This window comes from Apodemus sylvaticus, chromosome 7 (assembly GCF_947179515.1).
Source record: "Apodemus sylvaticus chromosome 7, mApoSyl1.1, whole genome shotgun sequence".
Lineage (NCBI taxonomy): Eukaryota > Metazoa > Chordata > Mammalia > Rodentia > Muridae > Apodemus > Apodemus sylvaticus.
In genome coordinates this window covers 129,100,790-129,122,231 of record NC_067478.1, presented here as the reverse complement: position 1 = coordinate 129,122,231, position 21,442 = coordinate 129,100,790, and the positions used below count along the sequence as shown (strand labels likewise).

Here is a 21,442-nt window from a genome sequence, read left to right as displayed (position 1 = left end):
CAACTTTCTCCAGAAAGGAGACAGTCATAAGATAAGGCCACATCCTCACTGCAGCAAGACACCGCTGCTGCCTAGGATTCTGGGCACATGTCCACACCTTGCTGCACCGGGACACAGGCACACGGGCAGCCTTGGTGGCCCCTGTGTGCCATCCAAACTAGTGCTGTGATTGGCTTTGGGATTAAGATAAAAAGTAGAACCTGTTTCTTCATGCTGTTTATCTGGGAATGCTTCAGTGCCAGAAATCATTAGAGAAAATTACAGCAACTCTTTTACTGTTACCCACATATAACCCGAATTATGTTTAAGCAATCGCTGGGACTTAGACTGCTTAGAACCAGGAAGCAACTGAGGCTTTTTTTTAATTCGATTTATTTCTTTATTTACATTTCACATAAGCCCCCTTCCCTCCCCCTGTTCCCCCATCCACCCCTTCCCACTTCCCTGTTCTGATTTTGTTCTATACTGCTACACTGAGTCTTTCCAGAACCAGGGGCCACTCCTCCGTTCTTCTTGTACCTCATTTGATGTGTGGATTATGTTTTGGGTATTCCAGTTTTCTAGGTTAATATCCACTTATCAGTGAGTGCATACCATGATTGATCTTTTGAGTCTGGGTTACCTCACTTAGTATGATGTTCTCCATCTCCATTCACTTGTCTAAGAATTTCATGAATTCATTGTTTCTAATGGCTGAATAGTACTCCATTGTGTATATATACCATATTTTTGCATCCGCTCTTCTGTTGAGGGATACCTGGGCTCTTTCCAGCTTCTGGCAATTATAAATAGGGCTGCTATGAACATAGTAGAGCATGTATCCTTATTACATGCTGGGGAATCCTCTGGGTATATGCCCAGGAGTGGTATAGCAGGATCTTCCTGAAGTGAGGTGCCCAGTTTTCGGAGGAACCGCCAGACTGATTTCCAGAGTGGTTACACCAATTTGCAACCCCACCAGCAGTGGAGGAGTATTCCTCTTTCTCTACATCCTCACCAACACCTGCTGTCTCCTGAATTTTTAATCTTAGCCATTCTGACTAGAGTGAGGTGAAATCTCAGGGTTGTTTTGATTTGCATTTTCCTGATGACTAATGAAGTTGAGCATTTTTTAAGATGTTTCCCTGCCATCAGAAGTTCTTCAGGTGAAAATTCTTTGTTTAGCTCTGTACCTATTTTTTTAATAGGGTTATTTGGTTTTCTGGGATCTAACTTCTTGAGTTCTTTGTATATATTGGATATTAGCCCTCTACCTGATGTAGGGTTAGTGAAGATCTTTTCCCAATTTGTTGGTTGCCAATTTGTCCTTTTGATGGTGTCCTTTGCCTTACACAAACTTTGTAATTTAATGAGGTCCCATTTGTCAATTCTTGATCTTAGAGCATAGGCTATTGGTGTTCTGTTCAGGAACTTTCCCCCTGTACTGATGTCCTCAAGGGTCTTCTCCAGTTTCTTTTCTATTAGCTTCAGAGTGTCTGGCTTTATGTGGAGGTCCTTTATCCATTTGGAGTTGAGCTTTTAATTTATTCTTCAAGATAAAAATAAAAGTAATTATTTACAGTTGCCGACTGTTTTGTTTTCTTATCTTTCAGATATTTTTTCCTTATTTGCTTGTTCTTTTTGCATCATGTTTTAAGGTACCAAGGCAAGGTCTGGTGGCAGAGCTTGTAACCACAGTACTCTGCAGAGGAGGGCATAATCAGGAGTTCAAAGTTATTTCCAGTTTACAGCAAGTTTAACTCAAGCCTAAACTATGTGTAACCTGTCTCAAAAAACATTACACATGTACTAGTTGTAGGATTTGAACAAAGATTCAATTTTCAGCTAGTGATTTATTATTTTGAAGGTCAAAATAAGAATTGAATAAACATAATCGGATCTTTCCAAACATAGTGCTGCATATTAAGAACCCAGAGACAAATTTAACCCCCACTTGAGGTTTGAGTCAGGTCAGAGTCTTTGCTTCCTGTCATGTCTGGTCATGACATGTGTGTGTTCATGCGCTCATGCCTGTGTGTTTGCCTACAGAGGACCTGGACTGGCTCAATGATGATGTCAAGTCATGACATGTGTGTGTTCATGCGCTCATGCCTGTGTGTGTTTGCCTACAGTGGACCTGGACAGGCTCAATGATGATGTCAAGCGTTACAGTTGCACTCCCAGGAACCACTCTGTGAATCTCAGGGAGGAGCTGAAGCTGACCAATGCAGTCTTCTTCCCACGATGCCTCCTTGTGCAGCGCTGTGGTGGCAACTGTGGTTGCGGAACTGTCAACTGGAAGTCCTGCACATGCAGCTCAGGGAAGACAGTGAAGAAGTATCACGAGGTACAGTATCAGCAACGTCAGGCCAGTGCATGTGTGCAGCTGTCCCATCCGCTTCGTCTGTGCCGATCCCTGGGGTCCTGGTAGATGGTGCCACGTAACATGTTGGTCAAGGGCTGGAGAGATGGCTCAGTGTACCCACTTGCTGGCCACAAACTCGGAAGGAGTTGAGGAAAATTATGGTTTTCTAATTGTCCACTCTGTGTTCAAAGAGTATTCAGAGGAATCCTAGGAAAGAACATGAATCAGGAAATATACATAACTAAAAAAATTCATTCATTAATTTACATATTTAGTAGAATTTATTTATTTGTGTGTGTGTGTGTGTGTGTGTGTGAGAGAGAGAGAGAGAGAGAGAGAGAGAGGGGAGGGGAGGGAGACTGTGTGTGTGTTTCATGCACCTCTGTACATCTAGTAGATGATTGAGGAGGACATCTGGTGTCCTCCACCTTATTAACTTGAGCTGGGCTCTCTCTGAATCTGGGGGCTGCGCTGGCAGTCTACAAGTCCAGGTGATCACTCCACCTCCACCTGTCACAGAAATGGGGTTCGATTCCCAGCCCACACACTGTGGCTCACACTGTGGCTCACACTAGTCCCGTAGGACTCAATGCCCCTTGTGGCCCCCACAGGCACTGCACACACATGACGCACATACATACACTCAAGCAAAATGCTAATACACATGAGACAAAAATACTGAAATCTGTAAAAAGAAATATCGTTGTTTAACTGTTCACCCAGGTGAATGTGTTGTCAGAAGCTAACATTCTGCCTACCAAGATAATTCACAATAGCTAATAGCATCCTGAAGAAGAGAATCCTGGTTTCACAGGACAATGGACCATAGTGTGTTAGATTATATAACTGCCTGTATGATAAAGTGCTCGTCTGGGTACCGGACACTATCTGTGGATATCTCTGGCATGGTGGGAACGTTCAAGAAAAGGGGAGAGCGAGATCATGAGCAGGGAGGGGGGGAATGCAGCTGCAGCAACTGCCTGGGGCCTCTGCTGCTGCTGCAGCTGCCACCACCACTGTTGTTCCACGTGTCTGTGCAGAGCTGAGCTGACCGGAGGCTCAGTTATCAAGCAAGGTGCAGAGGAGCTTCTAGCCTCTAAAGCTTCAGGAGAGCATTCTCTTCCCCAAGAAGTGTTACAGTTCTTAAAAGACAGCTGCTCTCAGCTGATAGAGCAATTCTTACACATCTTTACTCCTTCTGGATAGGACCTTGTATACATTTTGAGGGTGGGTTGCAGTCTGACAGCAGATTCTTTCTTTTGGCTTGGAATGAGATGTTAGGGATGCCTCATCTGCATGTGGAAGGATTTAAGGGCACTGCACCTGTGTGACTGATGGTCAAGATCTTCTCCGTGGGGTGCTGTGGTCACATGACAGGGGCCTGGGGGAAGCCTCTACCCTCCCTTTCTGGGTTCCAGGGCTTCTACCCCTGCTCAGTCTTACCAGGTTTCCTGGGATGGTCCATTGCCCCACAGTAAAGACATTTTAGAGAATCTTCATTCAAGTTGTAGAGAAATCTGGTGTTTATCTACAGGATACAGCTGTGAAATCTAGGTGACTGTAAGAAAATACTAAAGGCCAAACTTTAATTCAGTGTAATCACTTTTTTTTTGAACAAAGCAAAGAATGAAAATGTAAATTGTCAGAGAACTTTTCGTTGCATAAATGTTGAAATAGTCTGTGTTTTGTTTTCCTGGAAATGCTTATTGTTCCTAAATAGCATTTACCACTACCTGGAAATTCAGCTCTTGGACTGCGAAAAAAGTAAAAAAAAAAAAAAAAAAAACAGTAACTGTCAAGATCAAGGTCACGGGAAACAAATTAAAAGAGAGAACAATGCTTGCAATAGTAGGAGCACGGTGTTTGAGCAGTCAGTGCTGTGAGAACACATTTGTTCGTCGGCCACTCACTGAGTAGACTGTGAACCGTGTCTACAGGAATGCTTTTCTGTTGCATTCTTAGATACCGTAGCAAGGCTGCAGGGTCAGGAAGAGGTGAAGAATCCATGTAAATTTGTTTGAAAATACTCCCTGGCATGTAAAGCAGATGCAGCCTCAGGTGCTAAGGAGAGGACTTTATGGGTAATAGTGCTTGGTGGATGACCATGAAGACCCAACAAAATGAGGGACAGCACAGACAGCCCCTCAAACAAGACTCAGGATGTGGAATAGCAAGGTTTGAACTGGGCGTGGTGGGTTAAGTTTGTAATCTCAGCCTTTAGGGGGCAGAGGCAGGAGAGTTTCTACAAATTACAGGTCATTCTAGGCTATGTAATAAGTTCCAGGCTTAACTTCAACTTCAGAATGAGCCCCTGCCCATAATAGATAGGTGATAGACAGACAGATAAATAGATAGATAGATAGATAGATAGATAGATAGATAGATAGATGATAGGTAGATAATAGATACATACATACATAGATACATACATACAAATATAAATGGATGATAGGTAAATAAAATATTAATTTGAAGTAAGCGCTTTTAGGTTTGTGTTTTGTTTTGTTACACATCAACACAGATGTGCATCTCTCACAACAATGGCCAACTTCAACATAGAGAAGCAAAACTTACCATTTTACAACCACAAAGAATGCATTTTCTTAGTCTTAAGAATAGTTGACCCCACCCACTGCTTTCCAAGGAAACAGAAACTGTTCTATCAATAGGGTGCTGCCCTCCCCCCCCATTATATCATGATTATGTCTGAATTGATGAACTCCAGATTGGAGGTTGACCTTCAGTCTCAAAGTTCTGTGCTGTTTTCCAAAAAATCAAAATGTGGGACTCTGTAACTGGTGGGAATTAAAATAATCGAGGAAGTGACAAGATTTACTGAGTAGTAACTGCAAGCAACAACGTGCAAGTCTAGGCTTTGATGTATCTGTGGATTGCTTTCCTTTTATATGGACTCTGAGGGAAGAGATTTTGGCTTGATTTTCTTTTCATATTCCTTACTTTTGGAAACTCCCAATAAGAGTATTGCATTGCAGAGAGATGGACCTGAGCAATGGGACTGTCTTAGTGTCCCTAAGACATCCCTGAGCTGCATTTCAAATTTCATAGAGAAAGAGGAGAGCCCTTGATCCCTTGTTTGTGAGTTATAAAACATTAGCATGCCTTTGAAAGTGCAGTGTCCTATGAAATGCCTCTGCCCAGCACAGGATAAAAGTACCCAGCAGCATCAATCACTCCATCAGCAACAACACACCTGAAACAAACATGCCTGTCAATTCTCCTATCAAACTCCTAAAATACCCTGAAATTTGTCCTAATGGTCACTGTTAGGTGATCCCTGGAGAACAGCAAATGCTTTCTTCCATTTCCGGAAATGGGCAAAGTCTGAGATTCATCTCATTAGAAGACAACCTTTACGCTATTAGTTCTGTACCTGTGTTCTTACCCTTGCTAGATTAAAGACAGTTTCCCTAGGCCATGCTTGCAGGTGTTAAGATGTGAAATGAGTTGCTATGACAGATGATGGCCTTAAGTGAAGGGACCCATCTCATCTGCAGACACCAAAGCCAGACACTATTTCTGTTGCCATGAAGTGCTTGCTGGCAAGAGCCTGGTATAGCTGTCCCCTGATAGGCTCTGACAGAGCCTGACCAATACAGATGCAAACACTGGCAGCCAACCATCAGACTGAGCACAGAGATTCCAACGGAGGAGTTAGGGGAAGGATGGAAGGAGCTGTAAACCCATAGGAAAAGCAATATTAACAAACCAACCCCCGCAGAGCTCCCAGGGACTAAACCACCAACTAAAGAGTACACACGGAGGAACCCAATGGCACCAGCTGTACTTGTAGGAGAAGACTGCCTTATCTGGCATCAATGGGAAGGGAGGCCCTTGGTCCTATGGGGGCTCGATGATCCAGCATAGGGGAATGCTATGGTGGTGAGGTAGAAGTGGATACATGGGTAGGAGAGCACTCTCAAAGAAGCAGGGAAGGGGAATGGGATAGGGGGTTTGTGGAGGGGAAACTGGGAAAGGAAGCTAGCATTTTAAATGTAAATAAATAAAATAACCAATTAAAAAGAAGAAGAATGTGTCACATAGTGAGCTTGTAAACTTCTCCAAATTATTTCAGTGCTTAGCATTCAGAGATAAGAACATGCACACTTAGGGAGGTCTGGGTGACACCAACATTGTCACTGTTTGCATGAGGCAGGATGCTTCTCTTATAGTGGTGTGATCACTCTCCGGGGTGGACAATGTTATAGTCTGCTTTGAAATTCCAGATGCTAGGGAGATGGGTTAATGGATGGTAGTAAATGGCGTGCAATCCTGAGGATCTGAGTTCCCTGGCACCCACATAAAACTTGGGTGTGACCACATATTGCCTGTAACCTCATCTCTGTGACAGGCAGGGATGCAGGGGGTGGGGAATAACTGAGTCTTTTTCATCTACCAATCCAGCTCCATGTTCAGAGAGAGAGACCCTGGCTCAAGATAATACAGCAGGAAATATAGACCAGGACACCAAGGTCCTCCTCTATCATCTACATATATCATCTACATATAGATGTACTACATAACACACAGAGAGAGAGAGAGAGAGAGAGAGAGAGAGAGAGAGAGACAGAGACAGAGACAGAGACAGAGACAGAGAGTGAAATAAGTGCTAATAAATAAATATTTTTTTTAGTTTTATAGGTTTCTGATTCATGTTCTTTCCTCGCATTCCTCATAGTCATCTTTGAACAAAGCGTAAAATTAGAATATAATTTTCTCTACTCTTTCTGAGTTTGTGGCTGATGCTTCCCAAATAAGAGATAGTGATAACAAAAATCCATATAGATTTGAGATGTTTTATATGACACAGCATCCATTACAAAGAAAGTAAGACCCCAATAAACAGATCAGCCTGAGTGGAGTACTATGTGGCAGATGAAGTGGTGGAGTACGAACCAATGCTGACGAGGTTGGGGAGTGCGAACCCATGCTGGTAACTGAGGCTCCTCTATCGGCTTTATTCAGTCTTCTCCTCTGTCCCTTTGTCTGAAAGATGGCAATGCTTTTCAATTGGGATAAGAAGGTCACTTCTTTCATCAGAATTTGGGGTTCAAGTGAGGATTTCTCATTCTGCTTCAGGGAGGTTCTAACTTATTTCACAAGAAACAGCTGAGAATGGCTGTCCAATGATTTCTCTCCTTCCAAAAGATAATTCAGGTAGTGACTATTAGAAAAATATGGCTCATGGCTGAAGGTATAATGCACGCACATGTCAGATGCTACATTCAATCCCAGTACTTCCAATTAATAATAATAATGATGATGATGATGATGATGATGATGTTTCCTATTTTTTCTATATTCTTTGTTTACATTCCAAATGAGTTACCCTTTCCTGGTACCCTCCTCCCCATAAGTCCCATAAGCCCTCATCCCTCCACCTGTTCCCCAATCAACCCCTTCCTACTTCTCTGTCCTGGCAATCCCCTACAATGCTGATCAAGCCTTTCCAAGACCAGGGACCTCTCATTCTTTCTTCTTGGGAATGATTTGATATGTGAGTTGTGTCTTGGGTATTCAGAGCTTCTGGGCTAATATCCATTTATCAGTGACTGCATTTCATGTGTGTTCTTTTGTGAATGAGTTACCTCACTTAGAGTGATCTTTTCCATTTCCAACCATTTGCCTAAGAATTCCATGAATTCATTGTTTTTAATTGCTGAGTAGTATTCCATTGTGTAAAAATGCCACATTTTCTGTATCCATTCCTCCGTTGAGGGACATCTGGGTTCTTTCCAGCTTCTGGCTATTATGAATAAGGCTGCTACTAACAAAGTGGAGCATGTGTCCTTATTGCATACTGGGGAAACCTCTGGGTATATGCCAGGAGAGGTATAGCAGGGTCCTCCGGAAGTGTCATGCCCAGTTTTCTGGGGAACTGCCAGACTGATTTCCAGAGTGGTTGTACAAGCCTGCAATTCCACCAGCAGTGGAGGAGTGTTCCTCTTTCTCCACATCCTCGCCAACATCTGCTGTCTCCTGAGTTTTCAATCATAACCATTCTGACTAGTGTAAGTTGAAATCTCAGGGTTGTTTGATTTTCATTTCCCTAATCACTAATGATGCTGAACATTACTTAAGGTGCTTCTCAGACATTCAAATTTCTTCAAGTGAAAATTCTGTTTAGCTCTGTACCCCATTTTTAATAGGGTTATTTGGTTCTCTGGAGTCTATCTTCTTGAGTTCTTTGGATATATTGGACTGGCCCTCTGTCGGATGTAGGATTGGTGAAGATCTTTTTCCAATTTGTTGGTTGCTGTTTTGTCATTTTGACAGTGTCCTTTGCATTACAGAAACTTTGTAATTTTATGAGAACCCATTTGTCAATTCTTGATCTTAGAGTATAGGATATTGGTGTTCCGTTCAAGAACTTTCCCCCCGTGCCCATGTCCTCAAGGGTCTTCCCCAGTTTGTTTTCTATTAGTTTCAGTGTGTCTGGTTTTATGTGGAGGTCATTGATCCACTTGGAGATGAGCTTAGTACAAGGAGATAAGAATGGATCAATTCGCATTCTTCTGCATGCTGACTTCCAGTTGAACCAACAAACTTTTTTGAAAAGGCTATCTTTTTTTCCTCTGGATGGCTTCAGATCCTTTGTTGAAGATCAAGTGACCATATGTGTGTGGGTTTATTTCTGGGTATTCCATTGATCTACCTGCCTGTCACTGTACCAATACCATGTAATTTTTAAGACTATTGCTCTGTAGTACTGCTTGAGGTCCAGCATACGGATTCCCCCAGAAGTTCTTTTACTGTTGAGAATAGTTTTAGCTATCCTGGGTTCTTTGTTATTCCAGATGAATTTGAGAATTGCTTTATTTATTTATTTTTGCTTTTTTTTATTTGATTTTTTTTTTCAAAGACAGGGTTTCTCTGTATAACCCTGGCTGTCCTGGAACTCACTCTGTAGACTAGGCTGGCCTCCAACTCAGAAACTTGCCTGCCTCTGCCTCCCAAAGTGCTGCACCAAAGTGGGCATGCACCACCACTGCACTGCTGAGAACTGCTCTTTCTAACTATATCAAGAACTGAATTGGAATTTTGATGGGGATTGCATTGAATCTGTAGATTGCTTTTGGCAAGATGGCCATTTTAACTATATTAATCCTGCCAATCCATGAGCATGGAAGATTTTTCCATTTTCTGAGGTCTTCTTCGATTCCTTTCTTCAGAGACCTGAAGTTCTTGTCATAGAGATCTTTCATTTGTTTGGTTAGAGTCACACCAAGATACTTTATATTGTTTGTGGCTATTGTGAAGGGTGTCATTTCCCTAATTTCTTTCTCAGCCTGTTTATCCTTTGAGTATAGGAAGGCTACTGATTTGCTTGAGTTGATTTTTATATCTGGCCACTTTGCTGAAGTTTTTTTTATCAGCTGTAGGAGTTCTCTGGTGGAGTTTTTTGGGTCATTTAACTAAACTATCATATCATCTGCAAATAGTGATAGTTTGACTTCTTCCTTTCTAATTTGTATCCCTTTGACCTCCATATGTTGTCTAATTGCTCTAGCTAGTACCTCAAGTTGTATATTTAAAAGATATGGAGAGGGGGCAGCCTTGTCTAGTCCCTGATTTTAGTGGGATTGCTTCAAGTTTCTCTCCATTTAGTTTGATGTTGGCTACTGGTTTTCTGTATATTGCTTTTACTATGTTTAGGGATGGTCCTTGAATTTCTGTTCTTTCCAAGACTTTTATCATGAAAGGATGCTGAATTTTGTCAAATGCATTTTCAGCATCTAATGAAATGACCATGAGATTTTTTTCTTTGAGTTTATGTAGTAGATTGCATTGATGGATTTCTGTATATTGAACCATCCCTGAATCCCTGGGATGAAGCCTACTTGATCATGGTGAATGATTGTTTTGATGTGCTCTTGGATTCGGTGGGCAAGAATTTTAATTAGTATTTTTGCATCTATGTTCATAAGGGAATTTGGTCTGAAGTTCTCTTTCTTTGTTGGATTTTTGTGTGGTTTGGATATCAGTGTAATTGTGGCTTCGAAGAAGGAGTTGGGTAGTTTTCCTTCTGTTTCTATTTTGTGGAATAGTTTGAAGAATATTGGTGTTAGGTCCTCTTTGAAGGTCTGATAGAATTCTGCACTAAAACCATCTGGTCCTGTGCTTTTTTTGGTTGGAAGACATTCTATGGCCCCTTCTATTTCTTTAGGGAATATGGGACTGTTTAGATGATCTATTAGATCCTGATTTAATTTTGGTATTTGGTATCTGTCTAAGAAATTGTCCATGTCCTCCAGATTCTCCAGTTGTGTTGAATATAGGCTTTTGTAGTAGGATCTGATGATTTTTTTAATTTCCTCAGTTTCTGTTGTTCTATCTCCCTTTTCATTTCTAAATTTGTAAATTTGGATACTGTCTCTGTGCCCTTTGCTTAGTCTGGTCAAGGGTTTATCTGTCTTGTTGATTTTCTCAAAGAAACAGCTCCTGATTTTGTTGATAATTTGTATGGTTCTCTTTGTTTCTACTTGATAGATTTCAGCCATGAGTTTGACGATTTCCTGTCTTCTACTCCTCCTGGGTAAATTAGCTTCTTTTTGTTCCAGGGCTTTCAGGTGTGCCATTAAGCTGCTAGTGTATGCTCTCTCCAGTTTATTTTATTTATTTATTTATTTATTTATTTATTTATTTATTTATTTATTTTGGAAGCAGTCAGGCTAAGTTTTCCTCTTAGCACTGCTTTCATTGTGCCCCATGAATTTGAGTATGTTGTGCCTTCATTTTAATTAAATTCAAAAAGTCTTTCATTTCTTTCTTTATTTCTTTCTTGACCAAGGAATCGTTGAGTAGAGTATTGTTCAGCTTCCATGTGTAAGTGGGCTTTCTGTTGTTTTTGTTGCTATTGAAGACCACTCTTACTCCATAGTGATCTGATAGGAGGCTTGGGATTAGTTCAATCTCTAAGCAATATTAGACTAGGGATATCTCTGTGTACCTGACACTGCCCATCTAGTCTATCCAGGAGCCAAGATGGCAGAGCTGAATAATAATAAATTTAACAATATTACTTTGGTTCTTCCCTTCATAATGAACAGTGACTATCATTTTTTAGATTCTAGGCCACAGACATTGAGTAAACAGTTGAAAAACTTCGGAGACAGAAGATAAATTTATTTGTTTTTTTTTTTATTTTTGTCTGCCTTTCCCCTATTCTACTGATAATATTGTGATGCTGTATCAGTAAGGGTTTTCTAGAGGAACAAGACCCATAGAAGTGTGTGTGTGTGTGTGTGTGTGTGTGTGTGTGTGTGTGTGTGAGAGAGAGAGAGAGAGAGAGAGGCAGAGAGAGAGAGAGAGACAGAGAGAGAGAGAGACAGAGAGGGGGTGATAGAAGGAGAGAGGGAAGGAGGGAGAGGGAGAATGTTAGTGTATGTTTGCTCTGCTTGCTTCAACCATCATAATAGAGCACCAAACTTATGAACTCTGCATATTGGCACAGCCTATGTTGGGGCTGAGGGAGCAAGAGTTCCAGGCAACTTATCACTGTTAAGCACATGACATGCGCAGAATGCAGAGACAACTGAATTTTTAAATGTAATTCTATCTTAAGAAATTGAAATGTAAAATGCCACATAGGCTAGTGGATACAATGCTGTATAGAGCTAAGACAGTCACTGTCACTAGTACATTTATGGCAGGGGTTCTCACCCTTCCTAATGCTGTGACCCTTAATATAGTTACTCGTGTTTTGGTGACCCCCCAACCATAAATGATTTTCATTGCTATGTCTTGGCCATAATTTTGCAACTGTTATGAATCATAATGCAAATATCTGTAATTTTCTGTGGTCTTATACAACGCTTGTGAATGGGTAATTTGACACCCAAAGTGGTCACCATGCTCAGGTTGAGAGCCACAGATTACAACATCCAGAATCATCCTTGCCTCTTTGTATGCTAATGTAAAATTTTATATTAAAAATTGGCATCTTCTTGTTGTGTGAAGGCTAGAAAGATGTAGGTGGTCATTTTCCCTTGAAATGCAAGATTCATAAGAGTAATATAATGCCACTAATCTACTCCGGAAGAATGAACAGCAAGTCATCAGATGTACTCCTGAAGAAAAAAGCTCAAAGAAGGAGTACAGTACTGAGATGGTAAATATATTCCACAGATTCCAAAACAAAAGTATAGTGATACTCTTTACAATGTTTGAAACTTCTATTGCTAAAACTGGTATTCAGCCTTCTCAAGTGAGATCTAAGACACCAAGAACTGACTTTCTACCCCTGCAAAAGGTAGTGGTGAAGTTTTGGATCATGAACATAACTAACCAAAATGAAGTCAGAAGTTTTGATATGAGTTTCTGGAAACAGAATCCCTGTAGCTGATAGAGAGCTTTTCTCAACCTTTGAAGGGACCATAAGTCAGGCCTGTTTCCCTATTGTGTGAGAGAGAGCCAGAGCAGGAAAATGGCCAAACAGAAGCAAAAACACCTAAGTTCAAGCCCTGCCCAACCAGAAAGTAGCTGCCTACTAGCCAAGAAAACCCCTCAGTCCTAAAGAAGCCTGCAATTTGAAGATTCTAAGAAGCCAATTGCATGATAGGCACCAACTGTTCCACTTCCCTGCCCCTCAAAATCTCTTACAGAAATTGTATAAGCAATGGAAAGAAATTTGTGGCTGAAAGGCTGAGCAATTGCAAAAAAAAAAAAAAAAAAAAAAAAAGATCTTTCATAATCATCCTTGCTTGCCTCTTTTGTTGCTGCAAAATTTTGTATTAAAAACTGGCATCTAGTTGTGTTGTGAAGACTAAAAGACGTATGTGTTCATTTATCCCTAAAATACAAAGATCTGGTGTGGGATGTTGCATGTGTATAGTCAACGTGGATAAAAATGGAATTTAGTCATTTTCAGAATGACAAAAATAACACGTATGCTTCTTTCCATATGGGGATGTGGGGTGACTGACAACATCCAGAGACTGTAAACCACAAGGCAAGTATGAATATGACTCTTAAGAACCAATGGTCCCATGGTCTGTACCATAACGACTTTCCATCCCTGCTCACTTGCTTGCCAAGTAAAAGGACTCCTTTTTCCAATACTGCAACATATGTCTACCCTTTTCTCTCTCTAGCTAGCTTCACACCAGGTCTTCTTGAACAACTTTAGCAAACCTGCAAGAAACATAATAATCCTCTCTAGGCTGTAAATAACACTTGAACGTATTGTAGAACATCATGCAAGCTGGCTCCCATGTTTTCCTGCAGCAGTGAGGCTAAATATGCATGCAGTGTTCCTCTAAGGTGCTATTAAAAAGATTTTACCATTTGATTATATAAAGGCCCCATGGTGACTCACATAAAGCTTTCAACTTAAACAAATGTCTACAGATGTCAGGGTTGCCTTTTTTGAAGCCACAAGCATTTTCTAAAGTCTCGCTGTAACTCAGGTCTCTGTCACCATTACACTTCTATGTGTCATTTAACCTGTTTGCCAGCTCCCTTTCTTTAGCAGTTCGGGATTTTAGATGTTACTACCTGTTCAGCCTCTGCTGAGTCACCAACTAGGGATTCTATTCCAAATACCTTTCCTAAGAAAGTTGAACTTCAGAGTAATTCAGGGCTGTTCCTTAGGATGCCTGAATCTCTACACTCATACGAAGTCTTTACGTGTGAAAAAAAAAACACTACAGAAGCAAAGAATAACAACTTGTGCTCTTGCGCGTTTGCTTGTTTTTCTTAAGAAACTGAATCTCTTTTGAATACTGCCTGCCTTTGAAGTTAGATACAATCTTAAAGGCTTAATGATTCAGGTTTATATAATGTATTTTCCCTGAGATATATTCTTGTATTTCTATACCAGCCAATAACTTGAGAACTGTGACAAAGTTTTAACAACTTTTTTTATATTCCCACTAAATAAGAGCTCAACTCAGCAGAGAGCTTTTTGTGCCTGGAATTGTTTTATTAGTGTAATATCTTTATAGCAGTGACTCATTCGCTGGGTTATTGGCAACAAGGCAAAGGACTGTAGTTAGCCACCTTGTGCGACCGTGACACTGATAATTTACAAAGATGAGCATCTCTGATTTTGTAGCATAAAAGCTATCAACTAGGTATGTCACTGTCCATTTAGTAGATGTTTATGTTCCTGCCTTCATGTGTTTTTTTCCAGATGATGAAAGGGAGCTGGGATTTCCATTTCCACCCATAGCTGCTAAGCCATGACTGGCTGCCCCTCAGCAGAGTTTGATTTCTCTGTGTACGCTTGCAGCTGTGAATCACAGCTTGGAAAATGGGAAGGAATTTTGTGGTAGTACCTATTACCAAGCTCCTTCTGCTGCTGTAATTAATTCAACGGTTCCTTGCCTTTAAAGGTGGCCAGTTTGCTCTCTGATAAAAGCTTTTCATTTTTCTTTTAACTTACCATACTCTCTGAAATCAGCCTTGCTTTCTTCATCCTTTCAATAGTGTACCTGAACTTAAGACTATTACATGGTCTGAGAGCTTTGAACATCAGCACTGTGATCAGTCACTAAAGCTGTCCAATTTCCACTTTTTTAAATAGTGCTTTTCTGACTTGTCTGGGGGAAAGTGTCTGCCAATTCCTTTTTTTTTTCTTTTCTTATCAGAAAAACACATATATACTGTGCTCTTGTAGCTTATTATAAAACACATGGGAAAATCCCTGAACGGTAAGAGGACCAGCTGAAACCCTAGGGTTTTGCTCTTTTTCCCAGACACTCACTTTGCCATCAAATGGGAGAGCAAATAAACGAAGCACTGATCTTATGCCTGCCACTGAAAATCCCCTGTCCTTGATAATGGTCTTCTTTAAGCAAATACACCTATGATACTCGGCTTCTTAAATATCATGTCACTTTCTAGGACCCCCCTAACCCTGCCTATATTGAGGTAGTCTGGAAATATATTGGAGGAATACTTGGTAAGACCAGGCTCGGCTCCTGTCCTGTCCCAAATATTCCTTCCAAATATGGCAGGGTTTTCCTGTCCTGAGCAGGATGAGTTCATATCCTAGTGTGTATTTATTATTTAGATTTTCATTGAAGAACAAAGCCTTTGTATAAGATTTCTCTTGTCTCATTCATATTGACATATGTAGTTTGCTTTGCCTCCTGTGTTTGTTGGAGGCTAGAACACAGGGAACTTGTAAAAGAAAGAATATCTTTCCATATAAGCAACAACTCCCATCTTCTTCACCAAGACATGTTCTTCAGAATCTACTTTCATGGATAAGGACCTGGTTTAGACCACCTCAAGCTTATTTCTTTCTGGTTTTCCTATTTAGTATCTCCATGACACTGTTTAAGCAAATAACTTAATCCCTTTCTTAATGTGTCGAATAAATTAGGAGTATAGATAATTAATGTTGCGAGATCAAAATAATCCCATACTTGTAGAGCCACTTACAGCAGGGACTGGTGTCTAGGATAGGCTCAATGTTGGCAGTAATGTTTACAGTCCAGTTAACAGAAATAACAAAAAAATTCATATAGAAGTGTGTAATGCAACAAAGGGATACAAATTGGAAAGGAAGAAGTCAAACTATCACTATTTGCAGATGATATGATAGTATACTTAAGTGACCCAAAAAACTCCATCAGAGAACTACAGCTGATAAAAACTTCAGCAAAGTGGCCAGATATAAAATCAACTCAAGCAAATCAGTAGCCTTCCTATACTCAAAGGATAAGCACGTTGAGAAAGAAATTAGGGAAATGACACCCTTCTTAATAGCCACAAACAATATAAAGTATCTTGGTGTGACTCTGACCAAACAAGTGAAAGATCAGTATGACAAGAACTTCAAGACTGAGAAAGGAAATGGAAGAAGACCTCAGAAAATGGAAAAATCTCCCATGCTCATGGATTGGCAGGATTAATATAGTTAAAATGGCCATCTTGCCAAAAGCAATATACAGATTCAATGCAATACCTATCAAAATCCCAACTCAGTTCTTCATAGAGTTAGAAAGAGCAATTCTCAAATTCATCTGGAATAACAAAAAACTCAGGATAGCTAAAACTATTCTCAACAACAAAAGAAATTCTGGGGTAATCAGTATCCATGACTTCAAGCAATACAGAGCAATAGTGTTAAAAACTGCATGGTATTGGTACAGTGACAAGCAGGCAGATCAATGGAATAGGATTGAAGATCCAGAAATGAACCCACACACCTATGGCCACTTGATCCTCGACAAAGGGGCTGAAAATATCCAGTGGAAAAAAGATAGCCTTTTCAACAAATGGTTCTGGTTTAACTGGAGAGGTCAGCATGCAGAAGAATGCGAATTGATCCATCCTTGTCTCCTTGTACTAAGCTCAACTCCAAATGGATCAAAGACCTCCACATAAAACCAGATTCACTGAAGCTAATAGAAAAGAAACTGGGGAAGACCCTTGAGGACATTAGTACAGGGGGAAATTTCCTGAACAGAACACTAATAGCTTATGCTCTAAGATCAAGAATTGACAAATGGGACCTCATAAAATTACAAAGTTTCTGTAAGACAAAGGACACTGTCAAAAGGACAAATTGGCAGCCAACAAATTGGGAAAAGATCTTCACCAACCCTACATCTGATAGAGGGCTAATATCCAATATATACAAAGAACTCAAGAAGTTAGACCCCAGAAAACCAAATAACCCTATTAAAAATGGGGTACAAAGCTAAACAAAGAATTTTCACTTGAAGAACTTCGAATGGCTGAGAAGCATCTTAAAAAATGCTCAACTTCATTAGTCATTAGGGAAATGCAAATCAAAACAACCCTGAGATTTCACCTCACACCAGTCAGAATGTCGAAGATTAAAAATTCAGGAGACAGCAGGTGTTGGCTAGGATATGAAGAAAGAGGAACACTCCTCCACTGCTGGTGGGAATGCAAATTGGTACAACCACTCTGGAAATCAGTCTGGTGGTTCCTCAGAAAACAGGGCATGTCACTTCTGGAGGACCCTGCTATACCACTTCTGGGCATATACCCAGAGGATTCCCCAACACTTTATAAGGATACATGATCTACTATGTTCATAGCAGCCCTTTTTATAATAGCCAGAAGCTGGAAAGAACCCAGGTGTCCTTCAACAAGGAATGGATACAAAATATGTGGTGGTATATATACACAATGGAGTACTATTCAGTCATTAGAAACAATGAATTCATGAAATTCTTAGACAAATGGATGTAGCTGGAGAACATCATACTAAGTGAGTTAACCCAGTCTCAAAAGATCAATCATGGTATGCACTCACTGATAAGTGGATATTAACCTAGAAACTTGGAATACCCAAGACATAATCCACATATCAAATGATGTCCAAGAAGAATGGAAGAGTAGCCCCTGGTTCTGGAAAGGCTCAGTGCAGCAGTATAGGACAATACCAGGACAGGGAAATGGGAAGGGTAGATGGGGGAACAGGAGGCTTATGGGACTTTCGGGTAGTGGGAAGCCAGAAAAGGGGAAGTCATTTGAAATGTAAATAAAAAATATATCGAATAAAAAAAATGTAAATAAAAAGAAGTATGTAATGCAGATTACACACACATAAGTATATCATTGAAAATGATAAGTCAATCCTCTATAAAAATATCACCAGAACTGACAGGACTATTTATTCTTCTATTTTTATTTTTGGAATTATTCTTTTGAAACCAACTCTAGCTCCCTCAATGTAATGAACATATAAACAATGGTTTGTTCTCTGCCTCAGTGGAGAGCCTATGAACCTGCACAGTTAAAAGTTAATAAAAGGAACCTATTGATAGGGATGCTCACTCTGGGCATAATTGTTCCTAATATATTTCTGTGTTTGGTTAAGACTTTTAGCATTGACTTTGAGATCAATGAAATGTCTGAGAATGTAATTCATAGTGTAGAACTCTGAAGATGCCAAGGGAAGTTATACAGATATTAAACTAAATTCCCCCATGTAATCTTCAGTGAGGACCAAAACATACCTTGGTAGCAAAGTATAACAAGCCCTCACTACACTGCACACTTGGGTTCAGACAAAGTTTTAGATACAGAAAGAAATAGGAAGTATATCACAGACATTTTGTCAACATTCTAGAAGGTAGGAGACCTGCAGTCATCTTCCCACTAAAGGTGAGGCAGGGGCAATATTCATGGAGAAGTAGATGTCTGCATGTTTCATGGGCAATGGTTATTTGCAGAAATATCTACATGTGCTTGTTCCAATAACAAATTCATCCTATTCATTGAACTTTACAAGGGTTTACTCACTTATTACTAGAAGGGAAGTGGGTGAGTGGCATTTGGTTGACTTAAACCCACAGGCATTCTAACAGGAAATATACTTCTTCTCCTTTATCATAGGTATTGAAGTTTGAGCCTGGCCATTTCAAGAGAAGGGGCAAAGCTAAGAATATGGGTCTTGTTGATATCCAGTTGGATCATCATGAGCGATGTGACTGTATCTGCAGCTCAAGACCACCTCGATAAAACACCATGCACATCTGTACTTTGAAAGGACCTTTAGGTTAAGAAAACATGGTAAGGGACCCTTGTCCCATGCTCAAGAGCCTAAATTGCTTCTAATCTACAGTGCAATAAATACATATAGAAATGTTGCTTTGTTAGTGCTATCACAAGAAGAAGCATATATCATAGATTTCTCTATCCATAAACATAATAATTCACTTATTAATGGTCTGTGAAGATATGTATATATACCCACATACATGTCTAGCTCTATGTGTGTAAATAGATGAAATACTTTATTCAGTATATTTACTGAGGTCCTCCAGAGACAAATGATTAGATTACTACTTGATATTTTGCTAAAACAAGGAAATGTGTCAAATATATAAAACATCTTTTAAGAAATCCAAAAGATAACTGTATTCTAAAACTTTCTATGACAAATGTATCAGATCTCGCTCACTTAAAGAAGACATTTGTCCATTAAATAAAAGATGAGACTATCTTATGTGTACACCTTAATTATATGAAGAAAAATACATAGTTTCTGGCAATAAAAACAGTTCTGAAATATTTTCTTCATGAGAGGCACTACTCACCTACAATAGACAGTATCTGTCTCCACCACTATACCAAAGTAATACAGGATATTTGACAGTCAAGTCATTAAGTCCTCTTTTATGTATTTTCCTAATGCAAGCTAACTTCCTGAACACCCGTCTCAGTGAATTGCTCAGGGACTTGTGATAAGAGGCAAGCAACAGAGTGCAGCAGAATTTTTGAATCTTTTTATTCTAAAATCTGGACAAAAGCAAGTGTTTTCAGGAAGAGGATGCTATTTCACCCGAGCTTTTCAACATGATAGTCATGGTAGATTTGGATGGTAGAAAGTCAGAAATTAGCAAATATTGACATAACTGGAAATCAAATGAGCTGTTTGTTAAGGTCCATATTTTAAAATGTGTCTAATTCTTCTAAACTGTGCCAATAATTTTTCTGTGCTTTGCTCTTGCATTTCTGTGTTTTCAATATATATATACATGAACTTATATCATGCTATATGAGACAAGTGATCATGGAATATTTATAGCCTAAAAGTATTTATGTATTAACAAAATGGTTAGAGCCAGATATAACTTGTGGAGGCGGCATAGATTTGGTCTTGCCGTCCCACTGGGAAGCGTTGTGTTCTGGTTATTGGTAGTGAATTAAGTTTCCTTAGTGGCTCCTCTATAGCTACTCTAAAGGGAGTCCAGAAGCAGGAAGTTGTTCATTGCTCTCCCAACAAGATGTTAGGAAGGAATCCTGGAATCAAGTTAGCTTGGTTCTGTACCCAGGAAACTACATTTTTTTTTCCTACTGTTTCGAGAATAGAAAAGAAAACTGATTTCTCCTGTGAGTTCAACACTACCCTGAGCATAGAGTGTTTTGTTTCTGGATCTGTGAACAGGCTGCTTTCATCCAGTGTCAGACGGAATAGCTCATAAACACTTACATTGCTAAGCATGATGCTGTCTCAGCCAAGTTAACAGCTGTGCTCAACAAATCTGCGCTGACACATATATTCTAAAGGTTCTATGCAATCAAATTACCTGTCAGTTCTACTTAAATGACTATTAAAATTAAATAGTACATTGTTAAGTGTCAGGCATGCCACAGAACAATGAGAAGTAAGCCAGGCCCACAATCAAGAGCCATTTTTCCTCCATGGCCATTTGCAATTTTCCTATGAACCAATGGCTCCTGAACAAAAACCAAACCATCTATTTACACTATAAAGGGTACAGTTCAACCACAACTATAAATACAAAACAGAGTGTACATCAATAAACCTTCTAGGTGGTGGTACCCAATTAAAGCCTTAGCTATACTTTTTATTTATTAGCTTCAATGCAAACAGATGTGTACTCCTATGTTGCCTTTTCTTTCATGAGCACTTTATTAAGGCCAATCCCTTGGTTATATGTCATCTATTGCACATACAACATGTAATAAATAAATGTTTCATTGCCATCTAAAGAGAAAGAATAAAAAATAAACCATTGAACATATTTTATTTCAAAACAAACTAACCAATACCCAGATATGCATAGCTCACTCAACCAGAATGCCTTTTATTCAATATGGTCTTATAGGGTAGAAAACTTTCATAAGTGGAGACTTGATTAAAAAATTTTATTTACCCAAATACACTCTAACAGGGCATCAGATCCTGTAACAGATAGTTGTAAGACACAATGTGGCTGCTGGGATTTGAACTCAAGACCTCTGGAAAAGCAGTCAGTGCTCTTACCTGCTGAGCCATCTCTCCAGCCTGAGTGGAAGCTTTTATGTTTTTTTTGTCATATCACTAACATTCAGCGTTTCCTCTCACAGTATTTTCTATTGAAATGTAATGTGCCTCTTATCTTATAAGAAAATAAATACTGCTTTTGAACAAAACTACTCTATTATTTCATTCTGAATTGCAATTTGAAAAGCTGTACAATATTATCAAGATACTTTCACAAATGCATTTGTGAGAGTGCCAAGATGGGAGCTTTTTGAGAGGAGGGGGTACCTGCTCTGAGCCCACAGGCCTCTGTGCTGTCTGCCTCACAACTCACAATGATATGCTTATACTTCTTTGCTGGTAGTCATGCGTCTTATGCT

General features: G+C 39.7%; 1 protein-coding gene across 2 annotated transcripts in view; it reads left to right on the top strand.

Annotated features, from left to right (window-relative positions):
* Window positions 1-21,214, top strand: part of Pdgfd (platelet derived growth factor D) — a 251,213-nt gene extending 229,999 nt beyond the window's left edge. For both annotated transcript variants that reach the window (XM_052189171.1, XM_052189170.1), the window contains exons 6-7: window positions 2,112-2,326; window positions 18,686-21,214. In XM_052189171.1, coding sequence (XP_052045131.1) covers window positions 2,112-2,326; window positions 18,686-18,811 — 341 coding nt within the window. In that variant the 3' untranslated portion in view covers window positions 18,812-21,214. The remainder of the gene's footprint in view (window positions 1-2,111; window positions 2,327-18,685) is intronic.
* The last annotated feature ends 228 nt before the right edge of the window (window positions 21,215-21,442 follow it).